At 50.6% G+C, this 17,040-nt stretch overlaps 1 protein-coding gene across 1 annotated transcript; it reads left to right on the top strand.

Moving 5' to 3' along the window:
- Positions 1-534: 534 nt before the first annotated feature.
- LOC131764502 (Golgi-associated RAB2 interactor protein 4-like) lies at positions 535-1,509 on the top strand (the record flags this gene model as incomplete). The annotated part of the gene is made up of 1 exon (XM_059077817.2): positions 535-1,509. A coding segment is annotated over exon 1 (975 nt), but the record flags the coding sequence as incomplete, so codon positions are not given.
- Positions 1,510-17,040: the final 15,531 nt, after the last annotated feature.

Genomic DNA, 17,040 nt, shown 5'->3' with positions numbered 1-17,040 from the left:
TCCTCCGCGGGGGCAATGGCGCGTTTGTGAGAGGATGGGGGCCCTGCACTGGGCGGGCGGGGCGGGGCAGCTGGGGGATGAGGCAAAGGGCTATGTGACAGTGATAGGTCACAAAGGGCATCAGAGGATAAATAGGCTGTGCCAGGGCCTTAGGCCGAGAAAGTGGTTACTTCTCTCACTAGGACTGACGTTCACAGCCGCTTGGGGAGATAAAAACCCAGAAGCGGAAGTGAGCTGAGGCCGAGGGGGAGCCTACCATACCTCTCTACACACTTGAAGAGATTCAGCCTGGGGTCCAGCCGCCCTACAGAGTCCCCGCTGTGACCATCGGTGCCCCTACCCACACCCCTGCCTCTGGGAGACCCTGAGGCAAAGGTGGGGGCCTGTGGGCTGGGCTTGGAAGACCTGCCGTAAGGCCGCCTGCGTGACGCAGGAGCACCGCAGCTCGCTCTGCTCTTCGGCCCATTAGGCCGAGGGAGGGAAGAGCCAGGGGCCCGCCTTAACCACGCTGCCTGGCAGTGATCGAAGACAGCCATGAGTGGGGACTCTCTGCTCCCGTATCACACGGCCCAGAGCAGCACCGGGCTGGGCCTGTTCAAAAGCACCATGGGGGAGCTGCAGCAGCAACTGCACAACGGCGAATACGACATTTTCAAGTACGCGCCGATATTCGAGAGCGACTTTATCCAGATCACGAAGAGGGGACACGTGATTGACGTGCACAACTGTGACTGCACGGTGACCGTGGGCATCGCATCCACCAGCCCCGTCCTCCCACTCCCAGACATCATGCTGCTGGCCCGACGGGCCACCGGCTGTGAACAGCACGCTGAGCACAGCCAGCCCACCAAGGGGAAGAGCCACAAGGTTGCCAAGACCTTAGAGCTCACCAGGCTCCTTCCCTTGAAGTTTGTGAGGATCTCCACGCACGATCGTGACAAACGACAGCTGCGCGTGAAGTTTGCCACTGGCCGCTCCTTCTACCTGCAGCTGTGTGCCCCTCTGGACGCGCAGGAAGACCTCTTCGCCTACTGGGAAGAGCTGATTTACCTCCTGCGACCACCATTGGACGGTCACAGCCGCACCTACGCTGTTCCAGCCGGGGACATGATCTGCAGGACTCTGTTCGAGGAGGAGGAGGAGGACGGGAGGAGCCCGGCAGTGGAGGATTTCCAAGGAGAGTGGGATGAGGACCAGGTGAGCATCAGGAGCCTCCACACGCCCTCTGAGGTGGCCGCGGTCGGGTCTGCAGCTTTTGCTGGCGGGGAGGGGATCCAATTGGACTCCCACAAGCCCGATACCATGTCCGATGTGGCCACTGCCAAAGCAAAACCTACAGTGCTTGACAAAGAGTCAGCATCGCGGGCAACGACAAAGGTGGAGACAGCAGAGGTGGCAGGCGGCACCGCAGCGGGTGCTTTGAGCGTGGCAGAGATCAAGTCTCCTGCCCCCGAAGAGCAGAGCACGGCCATAGCAGCCACAGCCAGCAAGGGTCCAGGAGCAAGTAAAACCAACACAGCCACTGGGGGCACTGCGGGGAACAAGACCATCCAAAAAGCAGCCGGCCCGGGCTCAGGCAGCCGGAGAGCCACTAGAGACGACCAAAAGGAGAAAGGCCACGGCAGCCCGGGGGACAACAAGCAGGGCACTGCTCACAAAGCCATCAGCCGTGCTCCCATCACCAACGAGTCCAGGACCTCGCACAAATCGGGCAGGAGCTTACCTACAGCAAGTTCAGGTTCCATCACCAAGAGACTCAGCAGGATCGGCTCTTTCTTCAGGAATGTCAGAGCCAAGCTTACGACAAAGACAGTGTGGCCTCATCACGCGAGGAATATGTGAGCATCCCGCCGAAGGCAGTGGAAGGGACCCGAATGGAGGCCATCACAGAGACAGCAGAGAGTGGCCAGGGCCTGGAAATCACTGGTGGTGTGACATCTGAGACCACGGAGCCAGCGACCGCTGAAGGACCTAGAGCTGGGAGCTGCAAAGGGAACCAGGGCTCAGGGAAATACCCCTGGAGAGCCCATTGCAGTTTCCTACGGAAATTGAAATAAAAATCTGAGAATGCATGCCGTGTTCTGTCTGACTTTCTAGGTCCCGAAGCCCAGACGGAGCCTCACAGTGGATTCTGGGAGGTCAGCTGCGCCACAGTCTGAGACCCAGTGTCCAGTCAAGCGCAGCCCCACCTCACACACATGCTCAGCGCCAACAGCGGTGCTCCATCTGGCCTCCACTCCTTTCTGGCTTTGCCCCCCCCCCCACAGCCATGGTGGAAAGTCAGACTATGGCCTGGGAAGCTCTCCTTCACTATGCCCGTATTGTTTTTTATAAACGCTTATTCCCTCTGAAGGCCTGTAAACAAAGCAAGAACAGGGACGCATGTCCCCTCGGGCTATTCAGTGGACAGAAATAAGGGCAGCAGTAGTGGCTAGCAATCAGAACAGCAAGCACTCTCACCTAGACTTAGCCGTTCCCTTCCCAGGTATATACCCTGGAGAAACACACATGTTCTAAGGAACAACTGTGAGAATGTGTATAGCAAAAATAACTTAACAGCAAAACACAGGAAACAGCCCAAATTTCCATCAACAGAATTAATACAGCAGACTATGAAGTGAGTGCAATATTCAATAGTGAAAAATAAATAAGCTACACACATTAGCATAGATCAACTTCTCCTGATTTTTAAAAACATCAAAAGAATGGGATACAATTCCACTCACGGAACCATACTGAAACAAGCCCATTCTGAAACAAGCCCAAACAATGTATTGCATAGGGTACATGTTTTAAAAACAACTGTAGCTAAAAATGAGGGAAGAGTAAACACAAAATTCGGGACAGTTTTCTCTAGGGTGGAAAGGCTAGGTCAAGGAGGTTGACACAAGGCTGTTAGTGCTGCTGGGAATCGCTCCATCTCTTAGGCAAGATGGTAGGTACACAAGTGGTGTATTTTTCACATTTTACTAACTCTGAAATCAGCAAGGTCACCGCGGCAGTTGTGATGGAGTTATTGCCAATGCCTTTCTCTTTTTTTCACTTTTCTTTATGCACAAAAGTGATGTCAGAAAGGCTTGGCATCTTTAAATTACATTTATTTAAGGTAAAGTACAAGAACGCTGGTTTGGTTATTAGGAAAAGAAGGAACGATATGCCTACTTTCCAGGTAAGAACACTGAGGCTCAGAGACGGTAACCTGCTCCAGTCGCACATGGGATCTTTGCAGAACAGTCATCCACCAGCCCACTTCTTTACGCAAAGCCCTGTCCGGGGCACGGGAAGGAGGCAAGCAAACAAGCCTGAGATAGGACCGGCACAAGAACCCGAGGCACCAGCATTCTTACCATCATGTTCCAAAACTACAGAGATGAGCATCAATTTTACTAGACTGAGCGGAGGGAGGGGTGGGGGCTGGGAGCCGGTTATCGGACTTCAGTGAGCTCACAGCTCTTAGCTGGCCTTCTCTCGAGAGCATCCAGACCACCCCTGAGCTGCGTCTGGCTCCCTGGCTTCTACCTCTAGCCTCTGGCATGACCCGCGCTGCAGCCATAAACAGGCTCCCACCTGGAATTCCAGCGTCCACTCCTGGAACACCCAGCATCCAGTCCTCCTGCAGCCACTAATTAAACTTTGGAATGCCCTACTCAGAAGGGTTTTTCCATATCAAATCTTCAGGAACTTTTTTCTTCTTGGGGCTCCAAAATCAAATCCTTAACCCTCACGTGAGTGAGATTATTTGTTAGGTCAGAGCATCCTTGTTGATTGGACCTTCAGTTTGTGACTTCCACAGACCTCATCACGGGAGGGTGGGGAGAGGTCTCTTCTGTTGGTGAAGGGAATGGAGGGCACTTGGTGGGGAGCACTGATGAGAAAGCGAGACAGCCCGAGACCTACACATAGGCACTGTTGCCCCTGGCCAGACAAGGTTCCTGACCCCAGGATTAACCCAGAGCTTCCGAGAAGACTAGGAGCTGCAGGGAGACACAATGAATGGTTTACTCTCCACCAGCTTTTCCTTGGACCCAAGGTGGAGAAATTACGAAAAGATCACATCACATTCCTTTGATCTTATGATTTCCACACAGGCAAGTGCAGCTAAACACTAGTCTGAAGGAAGAAAAAGTGTTAAAACCATGTGCATAGCCCTTAGTCGTTTATAAAGTTCTTGAATGTGTGTGCCCCCTTCCGATGCTCACATCTTTCTATTTTGCAGATAAGCAAACGGAAGTTCAGAGCATTTAAAGGACTTGCTCAGGGTGGGAGGTGATGGTGCAGAGAGGGAGCTACCTCAGTGCAACAACTTTCAGACAGTGTGCCAACCCGGTCCCGCATAGAGGTACACGGATGGTGGAGGAGACAGGACAGCACGAGTAATTATCACAACTCTGAGTGACAAATACAATCAGAGACGTGTGTTTGGGGACTGGATCTATTCAGAGGAGGGGTTTTGGGGTTAGGGAAGGCTTCACAGGGGAATTGGCACTTTTAAGGATGAATAGGGCTCAGCCAGGTGAAGGAAGTATGAGGAGCAACGGTAAAGGTGGGGGAGGGGTGGGAGATGATCAGGCCACAGGAAAGAGCGCGTGCAAAGTACAAAGGCTTGAAACGTCACGGTGTGTTAAGCAACTACAGGTATGTCAGTACCACTGGTTGGAGGGCAAGAGAAGAGGGACGTGAGGCTGGAGAATCAGGCAGCTGGGTCTTGGGGAGCCTGGGGTACTATTTGAGTGTATGGGACTTGCGGAACCACTGAAGGCCAGCGTCTGATGGGAGTAAGATCCCTCTGGCTCCAGGGTGGAGAGTTGATGGGCAGGGGGCTGTCTGGAGACACGGGGTCCTCCAGGAAGCCACTGCATTAATCCTGGCAGAGTTGGGGAGCCCTGAACCTGGGTGGCACTGGGGAGACAGAAGGGGGCAGAGTCGGGAGGTGTTGAAGAGATGGAACAGGACAATTTTCCAGCCCACATCCTGAAAGACGGGGAGCTCATGGTGTAGGTCTGGCCCTCATCTAAAGGAAGTAGAACTGACAGAGGTGGAGGTGACTTGCCCCTGTGGCGGCTATTGGTCAGTAGAGTGGGTGGCCAGAAAAGAGGCTCAACGGGAAAGCAAGGAGTAATGTGTTCAGATAGAAAACAACAGCTGCTAGACGGCTAAGGGTAAAACATCAGGATAAGGCAGCCGAGGCGGTCAGTGGGGCTTCAGCACTTGGAGAGGGGCAGAGCCCCTGAGAAGTTCCTTGTTTATCTGAGAGCCCTCCTCCCCTGGGCAAAGAGTCGCCCCAGAGAGCCCCTTGTGGCCACATGCTGGTACTGCAGGTTGGCGCTTGAATGAGGGGAGTCAGCACTGAGGCTGAGTCACCGTGACCCTTTCGCTTTGTCACACCACAATTAGTCTAATGCCAACCCCAAAGGTGTGAGCTAGGGGAGGTGGGGGGGTCTGGGCAATGAGGATGTGTCTCATCCAGGCGGCATGGCTCCAGGCCCCTGGCAGTGGAGCGGTAGAGTTTGAAATGGCTGAAAGGTCCCTGAGAGGCTGGGGATCCGAACCCAAGGGGACAATGAGTCACCGCCAAGAACAGGGGTGGAGTTAGTGCCAGGATCCCTCTGCAGCATGGAAGCCATTTGAGAAACAACTGCTGAGCACCTACTGTGGGCAAGATAGGGAATCCGGGACCATGAGGATGTTCACATACAATACACACACACACACACGCGCGCGCGCGCCTATAATACAAATCACAGCGTGGTAGTGGCCTCAGTGTACAGAAAGAGGCTTCACGGAGAAGTGGAGGGCTTAGCACAGGGATGGCGGGCTGAGTGCTCTGGCACAGGGAATGGTGTGATGGAGAGGGAGAAGGGCTTGGGAGATGTTCACAGATGACAGACAACTGCAGTGTGCCCAGGGTGTAATGTGCTCGGCAGAGAGAGCGGGCTGTGCGGTGGGAAATGAGGCTAGAAATAGAAGTAAGGCCACAGCATAGAGGAGAGACCCAGAATGCCGCACAACTCCCCTGAACCCCATGATCTTCATGACTGCAAATGGGACCTGTAACCCAGGGCCGAGGGGTGTGCAGAGTTGGTTTCTCCAAGAGCAGAAGGGCAATGGAAACCTAGACTCTTCCCCTTTGCCAGTTCAGAGAATGTGAAATGGATAATGGAGGCCCATGGCTTCCCACACTCTCTGTAAGAGGACCTTATCCCACCGGTGTGCTGAGGTTGTTACCCCCCTCATCGTGGGAGCACCTGGAGGACCAGGCCACTTGGCTTGGGCTGCCAGGAGCCCCATCTGGTACCCCAGTGTGTGCCATTCCAATGATGTCATTTTCCACATGTGCCACAGCCTGTGAAAGGTTGGGAAACACCTTTCTAGATCGGCACAGGCATGTACATGATACAGTTTGCAGGTACTGTGAATGCAGCAGCAAGGAGCTGCTGAGAAGTGCCTTCCCTGGACAGCTAGCCTGCTCCCCACAGCTTCAGCTGATGCTCACCACGGCACCCCTCTTTTCTTTTCCCACTGACACTTTCACAGTCCCAGGACCCTGCCACAATGCAATATACACTGGTTCAAGGGAAAAATAAGAACAAATATATTGCTTTTCATAAAACTAAATTAGTTTTTTAAACATCTATCCTTGGCCTTGAGATCATGTCCTGCCTCCTTGTCTGTTAACATTATATTCTGAAGTGCAGTTGACCCTGAAACAACACGAGTTTGAACTGCTCGAGTCCACTGAAACTTGGATTTTTTTTTTTTACTAAATACATACTACAGTACTACACAGTCCGTGGTTGGGTGCACCCGCACAGGCGGAACCGCGGATTCAGAGGGCCAACTGTAAAGTTATATAGGGATTTTCACCTGGGGGTGGGGAGGTTCCTAACCCCAATGTTGATCAATGGTCAATTTATAACATTCATGCAGGAGAGTGTGCCATCGTAAGCATACCACTCGATGACATTTCACGAGATAAGCAACCCCACAAAACTAGCACCTGGCGAAGAATCAGAACATCCCTGCAACTCTGGAAGGGCCCCCTTGCAGCCACTCAAGGGTAACCACTACCCTAGCTTCCAACACCACAGATGAATGTTGTTTGCTTTTCAACTTTACAGGGCTTCCCTGGTGGCGCAGTGGTTGAGAATCCACCTGCCAATGCAGGGGACACGGGTTCGTGCCCCGGTCCGGGAAGATCCCACATGCCACCGAGTGGCTGGGCCCGTGAGCCACGGCCACTGAGCCTGTGCGTCCGGACCCTGTGCTCCGCAATGGGAGAGGCCACAACAGTGAGAGAGGTCCGCGTACCACAAAAAAAACCAAAAAAAACCCCAACTTTACATAGTGGAATCACATAGTATGTACTCTTTGACTCGGGTTTCTTTTCCTTAACATCATATTTATGAGGTTTGTGCATGACTTTCCTGGCGATCGTCCATTTATTTTCACTGCTCTCCAGTATTCCTTTGTGTGATGATACTACAACTTATTCTGTTATTGATTTAAGTTATTACCAGCTTTGGGCTATTAAAAATAGTGCTATTGGGCTTCCCTGGTGGCACAGTGGTTGAGAGTCCGCCTGCCAATGCAGGGGACACAGGTTCGTGCCCCAGCCTGGGAGGATCCCACATGCCGCGGAGCGGCTGGGCCCGTGAGCCATGGCCGCTGGGCCTGCGCGTCCGGAGCCTGTGCTCCTCAACGGGAGAGGCCACAGAAGTGAGAGGCCCGCGTACTGCAAAAAAAATAAAAAATAAAAAAATAAAAATAAAAATAAAAATAGTGCTATTATGAACATCTATATACAGATCTGTTGGTAAAAATATATATAAACTTCTGTTCGGCATATACATAGGAATGGAATTGAATATATGCATATGTTCAGCTTCTGATTATACTGCCAAGCTATTTTCCTTCCAAAATGACTGTGGAAATAATAATTCCCACCAGGAATGTATGAAAGTCCTGGTTGTTCCACATCTTTGCCAACATTTGATACTGGTTACCTCTTTCCTTTCAGCCATTCAGGTGGGATATAGTGACTTTTCTCCCTTTCTCATGATAAAAATATATTTTCAAATATATAATACGGTGACCTACAGAAAACGGTAGTTTTGTTTGTAATGTCCTTAATAGGCAAAATTTAAAGTTGGTTTCCAAATTAATTTTGAAATTTCACACATCTCTGAAATCTTTAAAGTCTTGTTTATACATTTTTAAGGATTTTTCATTGCAAGGGAGCTCATATTTTTAAACATCTCCTACCATCCTGTGCCGGTACCTTTTGCTTTATAACAAACTACCCCAAAGCTTTGTGGCTTAAAACAACAGTCATTTTCTTATATTTTATAGATTCTTCTACATGAGAAATCTGGGTAGGACTCAGCGGGGTAAATCTTCTCCTCCTCGTGGTATCAAGCGAGGCTGGCCTGGAGAGTCAAAAGGAGCTTCTTCCACGTATCTGGTGCCTTGAGGGAAACGGCTGGTACGTGGGCCTCAGCTGGGACTGTCAACGGGAATGCCTACATGTGGCCTCTCCAGCATGATGGTCTCAGGTAGTCAGATGGCTTCCCTCAGATCCAGTGACCCAAGATAACCAAGTGGAAGCTGCTTCTGACTGAGCCTCAGAAGTCACCCAGCATAACTTCTACCACATTCTGTGGTTACAAGCAAGTCATAAGGCCAGGCCAGATTTGAAGGGAGAGGAACGAGACTCCACCTCTTGACAGGGAAATGGTAAGATCACGATGTCAAAGAACATGGCGGGTGGCAATATCATCGTGGCCCTCTTTGGAAAATACAGTTTGCCACTTCCCAACCCTACCCCCCATCCTAACTAAGTAAACTGGCCCGGATGTGCCCGAGGAGCGCTGAGGTCATGCTGGTGGCCCCCTTAGTCCCCACTCTTAAACGCTTTTCCCTTTTCCCCATTTTCGCTTTATGTTTTTACTCCCCTCTCTTCCTCTCTGCTATCAGTTAGCTAAACTCACAGGGACTCCCACTGAACCTTTCTTAGTCCCTTCCTCCCCATCTCTCCCCACATACCTTCAGGCTCTTTGTCCTCTGAGTGACAGATTACTGGAACACCTAGAACCATATCAGGTCAGGCCCAGAAGGATCTTGACTAATCCCACATGCACTTTACAGATGAGGAAGTTGAGGCCTAGAGAGGAAGGGGATTTTCCCAAGGTCCTACTTCAAGTAAGTAGCAGACTTCTGGCTAGCGCAGCACAAAATACAGCCTACAGTGGGTCTTAAAGAATGTCAACACTTGCTTTCCACTTCGGACTTCCTGAAACTAAAGCCACTCGTTTCTGTTTCACGTTCATTGCCTCACCGTCACAATGTCCTTTTGGCCTCTTGGTTCAGGAGCGAAATCAATGCTGGCAGGTTTTTGTGCCCAGAGAGGCCTGTCCCAGCCCTGGCCTGGGTCTTGGCCTTCAGAGATGGATGGATGGGGGGAGGGGGGAACACAGATACGGCAAGTTGGGATCCATATAACCAGCCCCCCTCCAACCACCTCCTTGTACTCCAGACACAAGTAGCTTCTTTTGATCCCAAAGTCCAAGAATTCCCTGAATTCAAGAATCAACTAGCAGCCAGTTTTGAAATTTTCTGGGCATCCAGGATTTAACTTAGGCTGGTGATGACTGAAGTCAGGCTGAGGATAAATTGGAGGTGATGTAAAACAAGAAGACACAACTCTTTTTTTTTTTTTTTTTTTTTTTTTTTTTTTTTGCAGTACACGGGCCTCTCACTGCTGTGGCCTCTCCCGTTGCGGAGCACAGGCTCCGGACGCACAGGCCCAGCGGCCATGGCTCACAGGGCCCAGCCGCTCTGCAGCATGTGGGATCCTCCCGGACCAGGGCACAAACCCGTGTCCCCTGCATCGGCAGGCGGACTCTCAACCACTGCGCCACCAGGGAAGCCCCGAAGACACAACTCTTAAGGCCAGGTCCAAGAGACAACAACTCTGTTACATTACAGTCTATTTCCTCCGTTCACTTCAAGCAAGCGGACTATGGGGCCCAGAGTAGGGAGCCCAGGCTGGGCTATGAGACATCCCATAACATCAGCAGCCGGAGGTTTTTTTTTTTTTTTTTGGCCGTGCCTCGAGGCATGTGCGATCCTAGTTCCCCAGCCAGGGACTGAACCCTTGCCCCCTGCAGTGGAAGCACGGAGTCCCAACCACTGGACCACCAGGGAATTCCCAGCGGCTTGATCTTGAGGGAAGAGCATGGGCTGGAGAAAAAGCAGGCGGCTGGCACGTTGCTCTGGGATCTGAGTAGTAATGATGTGGAGAACAGCCTGTTAAGAAGCCTCTCAGAACTCTTTGTAATCCGCCAGCCCAGTGCTTTCGGGCAGAGAGCAGTTCTGCAAGTCGGTGATAAGCTGAGAGTGGGACACAGGTGTGCTGTCAGGGAAGTCACCTTAGGCCAACGGTGAGAGTCCCCAAGGCTGTCTAAGTGCCCAGGACAGAGGGAGAAGTGGCACCTGTGAAGGGCTGTGTTGAGAAGAAGGGATTGAAGTAATTCTTTTCAACTAGTACAGCCTGTAACCTCCTTTAGGGGAGTGGCCATGTCTTACAGTTTCTGAGTCCCCAGGTGCAGCACACATATTAGAGGCTGTATAAATGTTTGTTATAAAGACCTACAGTCACGAGTCCATCCGTCATTCTCCTGCATCCAGGCACAACGGTGACCTTCCACAGTCCCTGCTCCCCTCATTCCAGCAGCCCTCTGCCAGCTCTAAGTGATGGGAGGCCCAGGACATGGAGAGAGACCATTCATAATGTTCAGTCCCTTCTTGCCCACGATGCCAGGCCCTCCCTAGGGGCCCTCTATTGGGAGTGGTAGAAACAAGTCACCAAGGGTCCCATACCTTTCTTTCTTGCTGGGGTCCCTTTCTCCAGCCAAACGAACACAGGAGCCATTTCTTTTCCTTCATACTCCCCTGCTGGAGGGAGGGGGAAATAACAAGGAACCATCATCAGCTAACAGTGTTATTTCCTAGCCTGTGGTTGGCCAGACCCCACGACTGGCCCTTGTCCACACGGTCTGGTGCTGTGGCTGCATCAGCTTGGGTAGAAATTGTATGAGCAGCTGCCACACTGGGCACGGGGCCAAGAAATTAGCAGCCCACCCCGTGTTTCTCTCCAAGTTCTGCAATCGTTTTCACTGCATCTTATTTGGGGCTGCCGCATATGATAATGTTTGTATCGATTGAGCCCTTCCTCTCACACAGCTGCTGTTCTAAGACTTCTATAGGGATTATTGTGTTTAGTTCTTTCTCCACAGCTCTATGAAGTAGTCAGTGTTATTCCCATTTTACAGATGAAGAAGCTGAGGCACAGATGTGTTCACATACCTTACCCAAGATCCCCAGTGGTGGAGCCAGGATTAAACCCCAAGGGGTCTGACACCCAAGTCCACACTACTGACCGTACCACGGGCTGACTCCACGGAGTGCATGGTCTTAGAAGGTATCAGACCCTGCACTATGGAGAGTGGCCAGCCTACAGCCAGCAGTCAGTAAACTCCGTGGCTTAGAGACAGGTGTGTTACCTAGGACAGTGGGCACTGCATCAGGTGCCAGCCTCCCCGGGCTGTGAGGGCCGCTCCACCTCCCTCTGCTCCTACGCCAGGCAGCGCCCTTCACTCAGGTTCAAGAGTGTCGCGGCCACCGGGGAAATGAGCGGTATTGGCGGACGGGGTAGCTTGCTCCTCCTTCTGGGAAAACAACCCAGAGTCCTGTCCTGCTGTCACCTGTCTCATCTGGAACCACCTTAAAATCTGTCATCTGCACTTTCAGGCTGGGACACCTCAGAGACCCAAGGGATGACTTTCCAGACCCCAGCGAGAAAACCCAGTCTAACACGCGCCTGCCGAGAGAGGATGCAAATGGCTCCTGGGAAACTCGCCTGGCCACACGCTCTCTCGGACCGTGAGCTCGCGAGCTAACAAATGTCCACCGTGTGCCCTCCTAACTGGCCATGTAGTGCTCGCCACCAACTTGCCTCTACTTACCCACCCACTCTTGCTCCTTCTCCCCTCTTCCCTTTGTTCCCGCCCCACGGGCTGTCTCCGTCTCCACTGGAATGGCACTCCGTCTCACTGGGACCTTCCACATCTGCTCCCACCCCTGCCCCCAGCTTCCCTCCCTTCTGACGTTTACTCAGATCTGAGGATGCCTCCTCCCACCAGCCCACGCTGAGGACCTGCAGGCCAAGGGGACGACGGAACCTCCTGCCAACAAGTCAGGGCTGCCGCTCTCTCTGGGGATGACGCTGCCTCCCTCATCACCTCCCTGGGGCACAAAAGCTGAGTCCTTTTGTGTTAATTCCTGGGGTTGCTTGCTTTTGGCGGCATGCTAATTTATGCAAACTGAAGGCAAATGAGTATAGAAAGCTATGTGACCCTGGATTTACTGGAGATCAGCAGCTCCCCTGACGGGAAGACTTAGGGAAATTCTGGAATCTACTTCCGAAGAGAAATTTAAAAATAGAGTGGCCTCCAGTTGGAGTTTGGGGAGGGATGTGGCTGGAAGTCATTCGGAGAAAAGAAGCACAGTCTGGCTTCCCTGTCATTAGTAAGTGACCCAGCAAAAGTCAGAGGAAGAGAAAGCATCTGGCTGCCAAGCCCTCCCCCCTTCTCCTCTCCTGGCTCTGAGCTCTGGTTACGCCCCATGCCCTGCCAAAACCTCCCAACGGGGTACACAGTGGAGGGCAGAGCACCCAGGGCATTACTGCATCTCTGAAACAAGGCATTATTCATGTCCCACTCCCCATGACAACGCTCTTCTATTCTCCCCTCTTCTTGCATCTCCTACATCCACCCCCTTCTACTTGTCCTCACTGGGTATGGCTGGTCAAGTACACAGAATGTTCTGCAACCTGGCCAGAGTGGTTAGGCAGCAGTCTGGATGTTCCAATAAAGAAGACCTCAGAGGATAGCTCTGGGGTAGGTCAACTCAGGCACGAAGCCTTAGGCGTCTCATTTGCAGGAGGACCATTCCAAGAAAGGACAGGAGAGAACAAGGTGGCCACAGAAGAAACAGCTTCCGTTCTTCTGCCCCTAGGCTGGGAGGTGCTGACTAACTCCAAAAGGCACAAACTGACCTTTGCTTAAAGATTTCAAGAGAAGAAAATACTTTTTCCAAAATCTTTCCAACAGACTACCAAGCGTCATCAGAATGTTTTTACTTGTATTAACATAATTGCTTGGTGCTGCCATGGACGTCATTGTCTTCTGGTTCTTTCCTTCAGGTAACTAGAGTACAGATGCTTCTGGGTTTTGTTTGTTTGTTTGTTTTTTATTTTTTGCAGTACGCGGGCCTCTCACTGTTGTGGCCTCTCCCGTTGTGGAGCACAGGTTTCGGACGCGCAGGCTCAGCGGCCATGGCCCACGGGCCCAGCCGCTCCGCGGCATGTGGGATCTTCCCGGACCGGTGTACGAACCCACGTCCCCAGCATCGGCAGCCGGACTCTCAACCACTGCGCCACCAGGGAAGCCCGTTTCTCGTTTTTAAGGTAATACACCGGCAAACCCTTAACACATGTCATGAAAACACCTGAAGACAAACTCCCCCAAGATTCAGGGACCGCCTCACTGCTTCGCTTAAAGGAGATGATCCAAACTGAACCCTCCACTTCAGGGGACAGGAGCTGTGTTCTCATCTGTGTTCCCCTAGCTTGGTGGAAAGTTTATTGAAGGCCAAAACTTTCAACTAGTCAGTATTTGGGGCTACTCAGAGGAAAGAAAACATGCTCTTCCATGTATGTAAAAGGCAAGGGCACACTGTGTATCAAGCATGTAATATATCTCTTTTAAGTCTTATAACTAGCCCAATAGATGTGTATCATTCCCATCGTACAGATGAGGAAACTAAGGCTAAGAGTTAAAGGCATTTGCCCAAGGTCACAGAGCTGATGAATGGTTCTGGCAGAACCTTCTACTGCTCATTACTATCCACTTTCTCCTTTTCTTTCTAGGCACGTCTTAAACTATATTTCCTGGTCCTCTTGCTATTAGGCTGACCGCATCACTGAATTCTGCCAGTGAAATAGGGACAGAAGTGATTTTGCCACTTCCGGTCCTAGTCCATAAAAACCTTGGTACAAAGCCAAAAAGATGGGAGGAGCTTGCTCCCTGAGTGACTACATGGAACAGAGCACCCTTCACCTTGTCCTCTGCTCCCTGCACTGGACTGTGACTTGGATGAGGTAAACCTTCACCGTGTTAATCCACTAAGAGTTTAGTTTGGGGCTTCCCTGGTGACGCAGTGGTTAACAATCCGGCTGCCAAAGCAGGAGACACGGGTTCGAGCCCTGGTCCGGGAAGATCTCACATGCCGCGGAGCAAGTAAGGCCGTGCACCACAACTACTGAGCCTGTGCTCTAGAGCCCGCCTGCCACAACTACTGAAGCCTGCACGCCTAAAGCCCATGCTCCACAAGAGAAGCCACCACAATGAGAAGCCCACGCACTGCAACCAAGAGTAGTCCCTGCTCACCACAACTAGAAAGAGCTTGTGCACAGCCATGAAGACACGGTGCAGCCAAAAATAAACAAATAAAATAAATAAATTTAAAAAAAAAAAGAGTCGTTTGTCCTGACCGCATGGTGAAGGCAAGAACTGGCACCAAATCCATCAGACTCTAAAGACCATCCTCTCTCATTGAGATGTATTGACACAAATACAGCAGAAATATAAAAGCCCATCTATAAAATATTATCTAATCCCACAGTTCACCTCTCTCCCACCATGCCTCTCCCACAAACAAGAATTAGATTCCTCAAGATTATAGAGGAAATTGGGTAAACAAAAACATAAAATCAAGCAAGCAATCGACAAATATTTGTTGACTGCACACTACCTGCCAAGCATAGACAAATCTGCTTTTGTTGTCACCCTGAGGTCATGAACTCTGCCCTTTGCTGTCCCGGATGGGAGGGGAGCAGAGGATAAGGTGGGAGGCAAGCCTATGCCTGTTCTTTTCAGCAATGAGATTCTCCTTGGTTCTCCCAGTGTGTTAATGGGCTACCTGGGGAGTGTCTGATTTTATGTTTGAGAAGAAGAATAGACTTTCAATCTGAAAAACAATTTTTTAAATTTAAAATACATTGGGACCTCCCTGACGGTCCAGTGGTTAAGACTCCACACTTCCACTGCAGAGGGCGTGGGTTGGATCCCTGGTCAGGGAACTAAGATCCCACATGCGTGAACACAATAAAAACACTGAGCATTAAAAAATGCAATGTAACTATATATTCAAAGGAGAGTTTTTAATTCTTTTAAAAATAAAATAAAATACATTATATTCCTGAAGTTTCACATTTTACAGATGGGCAGACTGAGACTCAGAGAAGCTTAGAAACAGCCCCAGGCCACAGTGACAGAAGTTAAACTTGAACTCCGCTTCGTCTGATTCCAAAGTCCTTGCTCATTGCACCATGGCAGTGTTTTCTTAAACTGGGCTGCTCTTCAGAATCACCAGGGGAATAGTTAAAACACAGATTCCTGGGCTTGGCGCCAGACTCCCAAATCACTGACCTGGGGCAGGCCTCAGCAATCTCTCTTCGCACACACCCCAGGCCTGACTGAAGACCAGCCAAGTTTGGGATCCACTTCTCTGCACCTCGCGGTGGGAAAGCTAAGAGGGTACATGGATGCCAAGGGAGCAGAGGGGAAGAGAACACAAGGGGGCCTTCTATGGGTTTGTCCAGGCCCGGCCCTGCTCACAGCTGGGATCCTGGCCATGAGACCCAGAGGACAATTAACGAAAGCAAGAAAAGGCCTTTTGACTCAGCTGTTTCCCTTACATCTCTGCTCAGGTGCGAAGAGGGTATCATGCCTGTGGAATTCTGCTGCATCCACAGGCATCTCCAGACCTATTTTTTAAATTCGCCAGGAATGAAGAGAGAAAAGTCTGCCAAGGTTCAGAATTTGCTAGTCATGTTCCTGACTCAGTAAAACTGCCTTGATTTTAGTGTTCATTGCTTCCAAGCCTGTGCTCTCTGAGACGTGGCTGGGATGAAACTGACTGCCACACTATCTTGGAAGCCAATTCATGAAGAATGGAGACAAAACCGGCAGGAGGGTACCGTTTAGCCCTGAGGAACTGAATGGTTACTTGAAGAAACATTTTAGCATATCTGTATATATCAATAGGCACTACAGAAGCTCTGCTGGGGAACAGTAATAACAGCTGCCCTTAACTGAGAGCTTAGTTTGTACAGGTTCACAGTCTCTTATCCATAGGTTGACCCTATAAATGTATCATCCAAACTGAGCAATTGTGAAAGTGAAAGTTGGGAGAGCTATTAATAATGTCACCAGGACAAGGGCAAACCAGAATATCCCAAGCAAACTGGGATGTATGATCACTCTATCCAAACCCCTGAGCCAAATGGGTTTCAAATTCAGACTTTTAAAAGATTTTACAGGAAATACTGTACTTGCGTGTGTATCTCACACACACATACAAATACCCTAGAGGGATCCAGGGCAGCACCTCATGATCAAACGTTATATTTCTGCAGCAAATATACGAATATTCACAAGGGGGATAAACACACACTTCGGGTCAAGTTTTGCCATCTAATGATTTCTGAAAAATACTTGTTTTCAGAAAAATTGTCTTTCAAATTGTGGCAAGGGTTTGTGGACCTGTACTGAGAGCTTTAAGTACTTTCCATAGTGTGGCAGAGATGCTAGCTGTCCCACTGTAAAGGTCCTCTCCTTCTTTGATAGTAGCTAAGTGTGCCCATGGCCGTCTGGAATAAAGACTACATTTCCCAGTGTTCCTTGAAGCCAGGTGTGGTCACGCAACTGAGCTGTGGCCAATGAGATTTGTACGTGGAAAGATGTGATCAGGACAACCCACAAGTACAGATACCCATGTACCTGTCGTTGACAGAGGGCATCCATTCTGATTAATTGAAATCCATGTTGTAAATACTTGGAAAATGACTTCTGGTGTGCAAAAACTTCTGGGAAGTCTCTTTAGAGAGATGGGTATGCTCTTCTCCCCCTCCTTCCTCCT

This window comes from Kogia breviceps, chromosome 1 (assembly GCF_026419965.1).
Source record: "Kogia breviceps isolate mKogBre1 chromosome 1, mKogBre1 haplotype 1, whole genome shotgun sequence".
NCBI classification, from domain to species: domain Eukaryota; kingdom Metazoa; phylum Chordata; class Mammalia; order Artiodactyla; family Physeteridae; genus Kogia; species Kogia breviceps.
The sequence above is the reverse complement of the archived record's forward strand: the minus strand, read 5'-3'. Positions and strand labels throughout refer to the sequence as shown.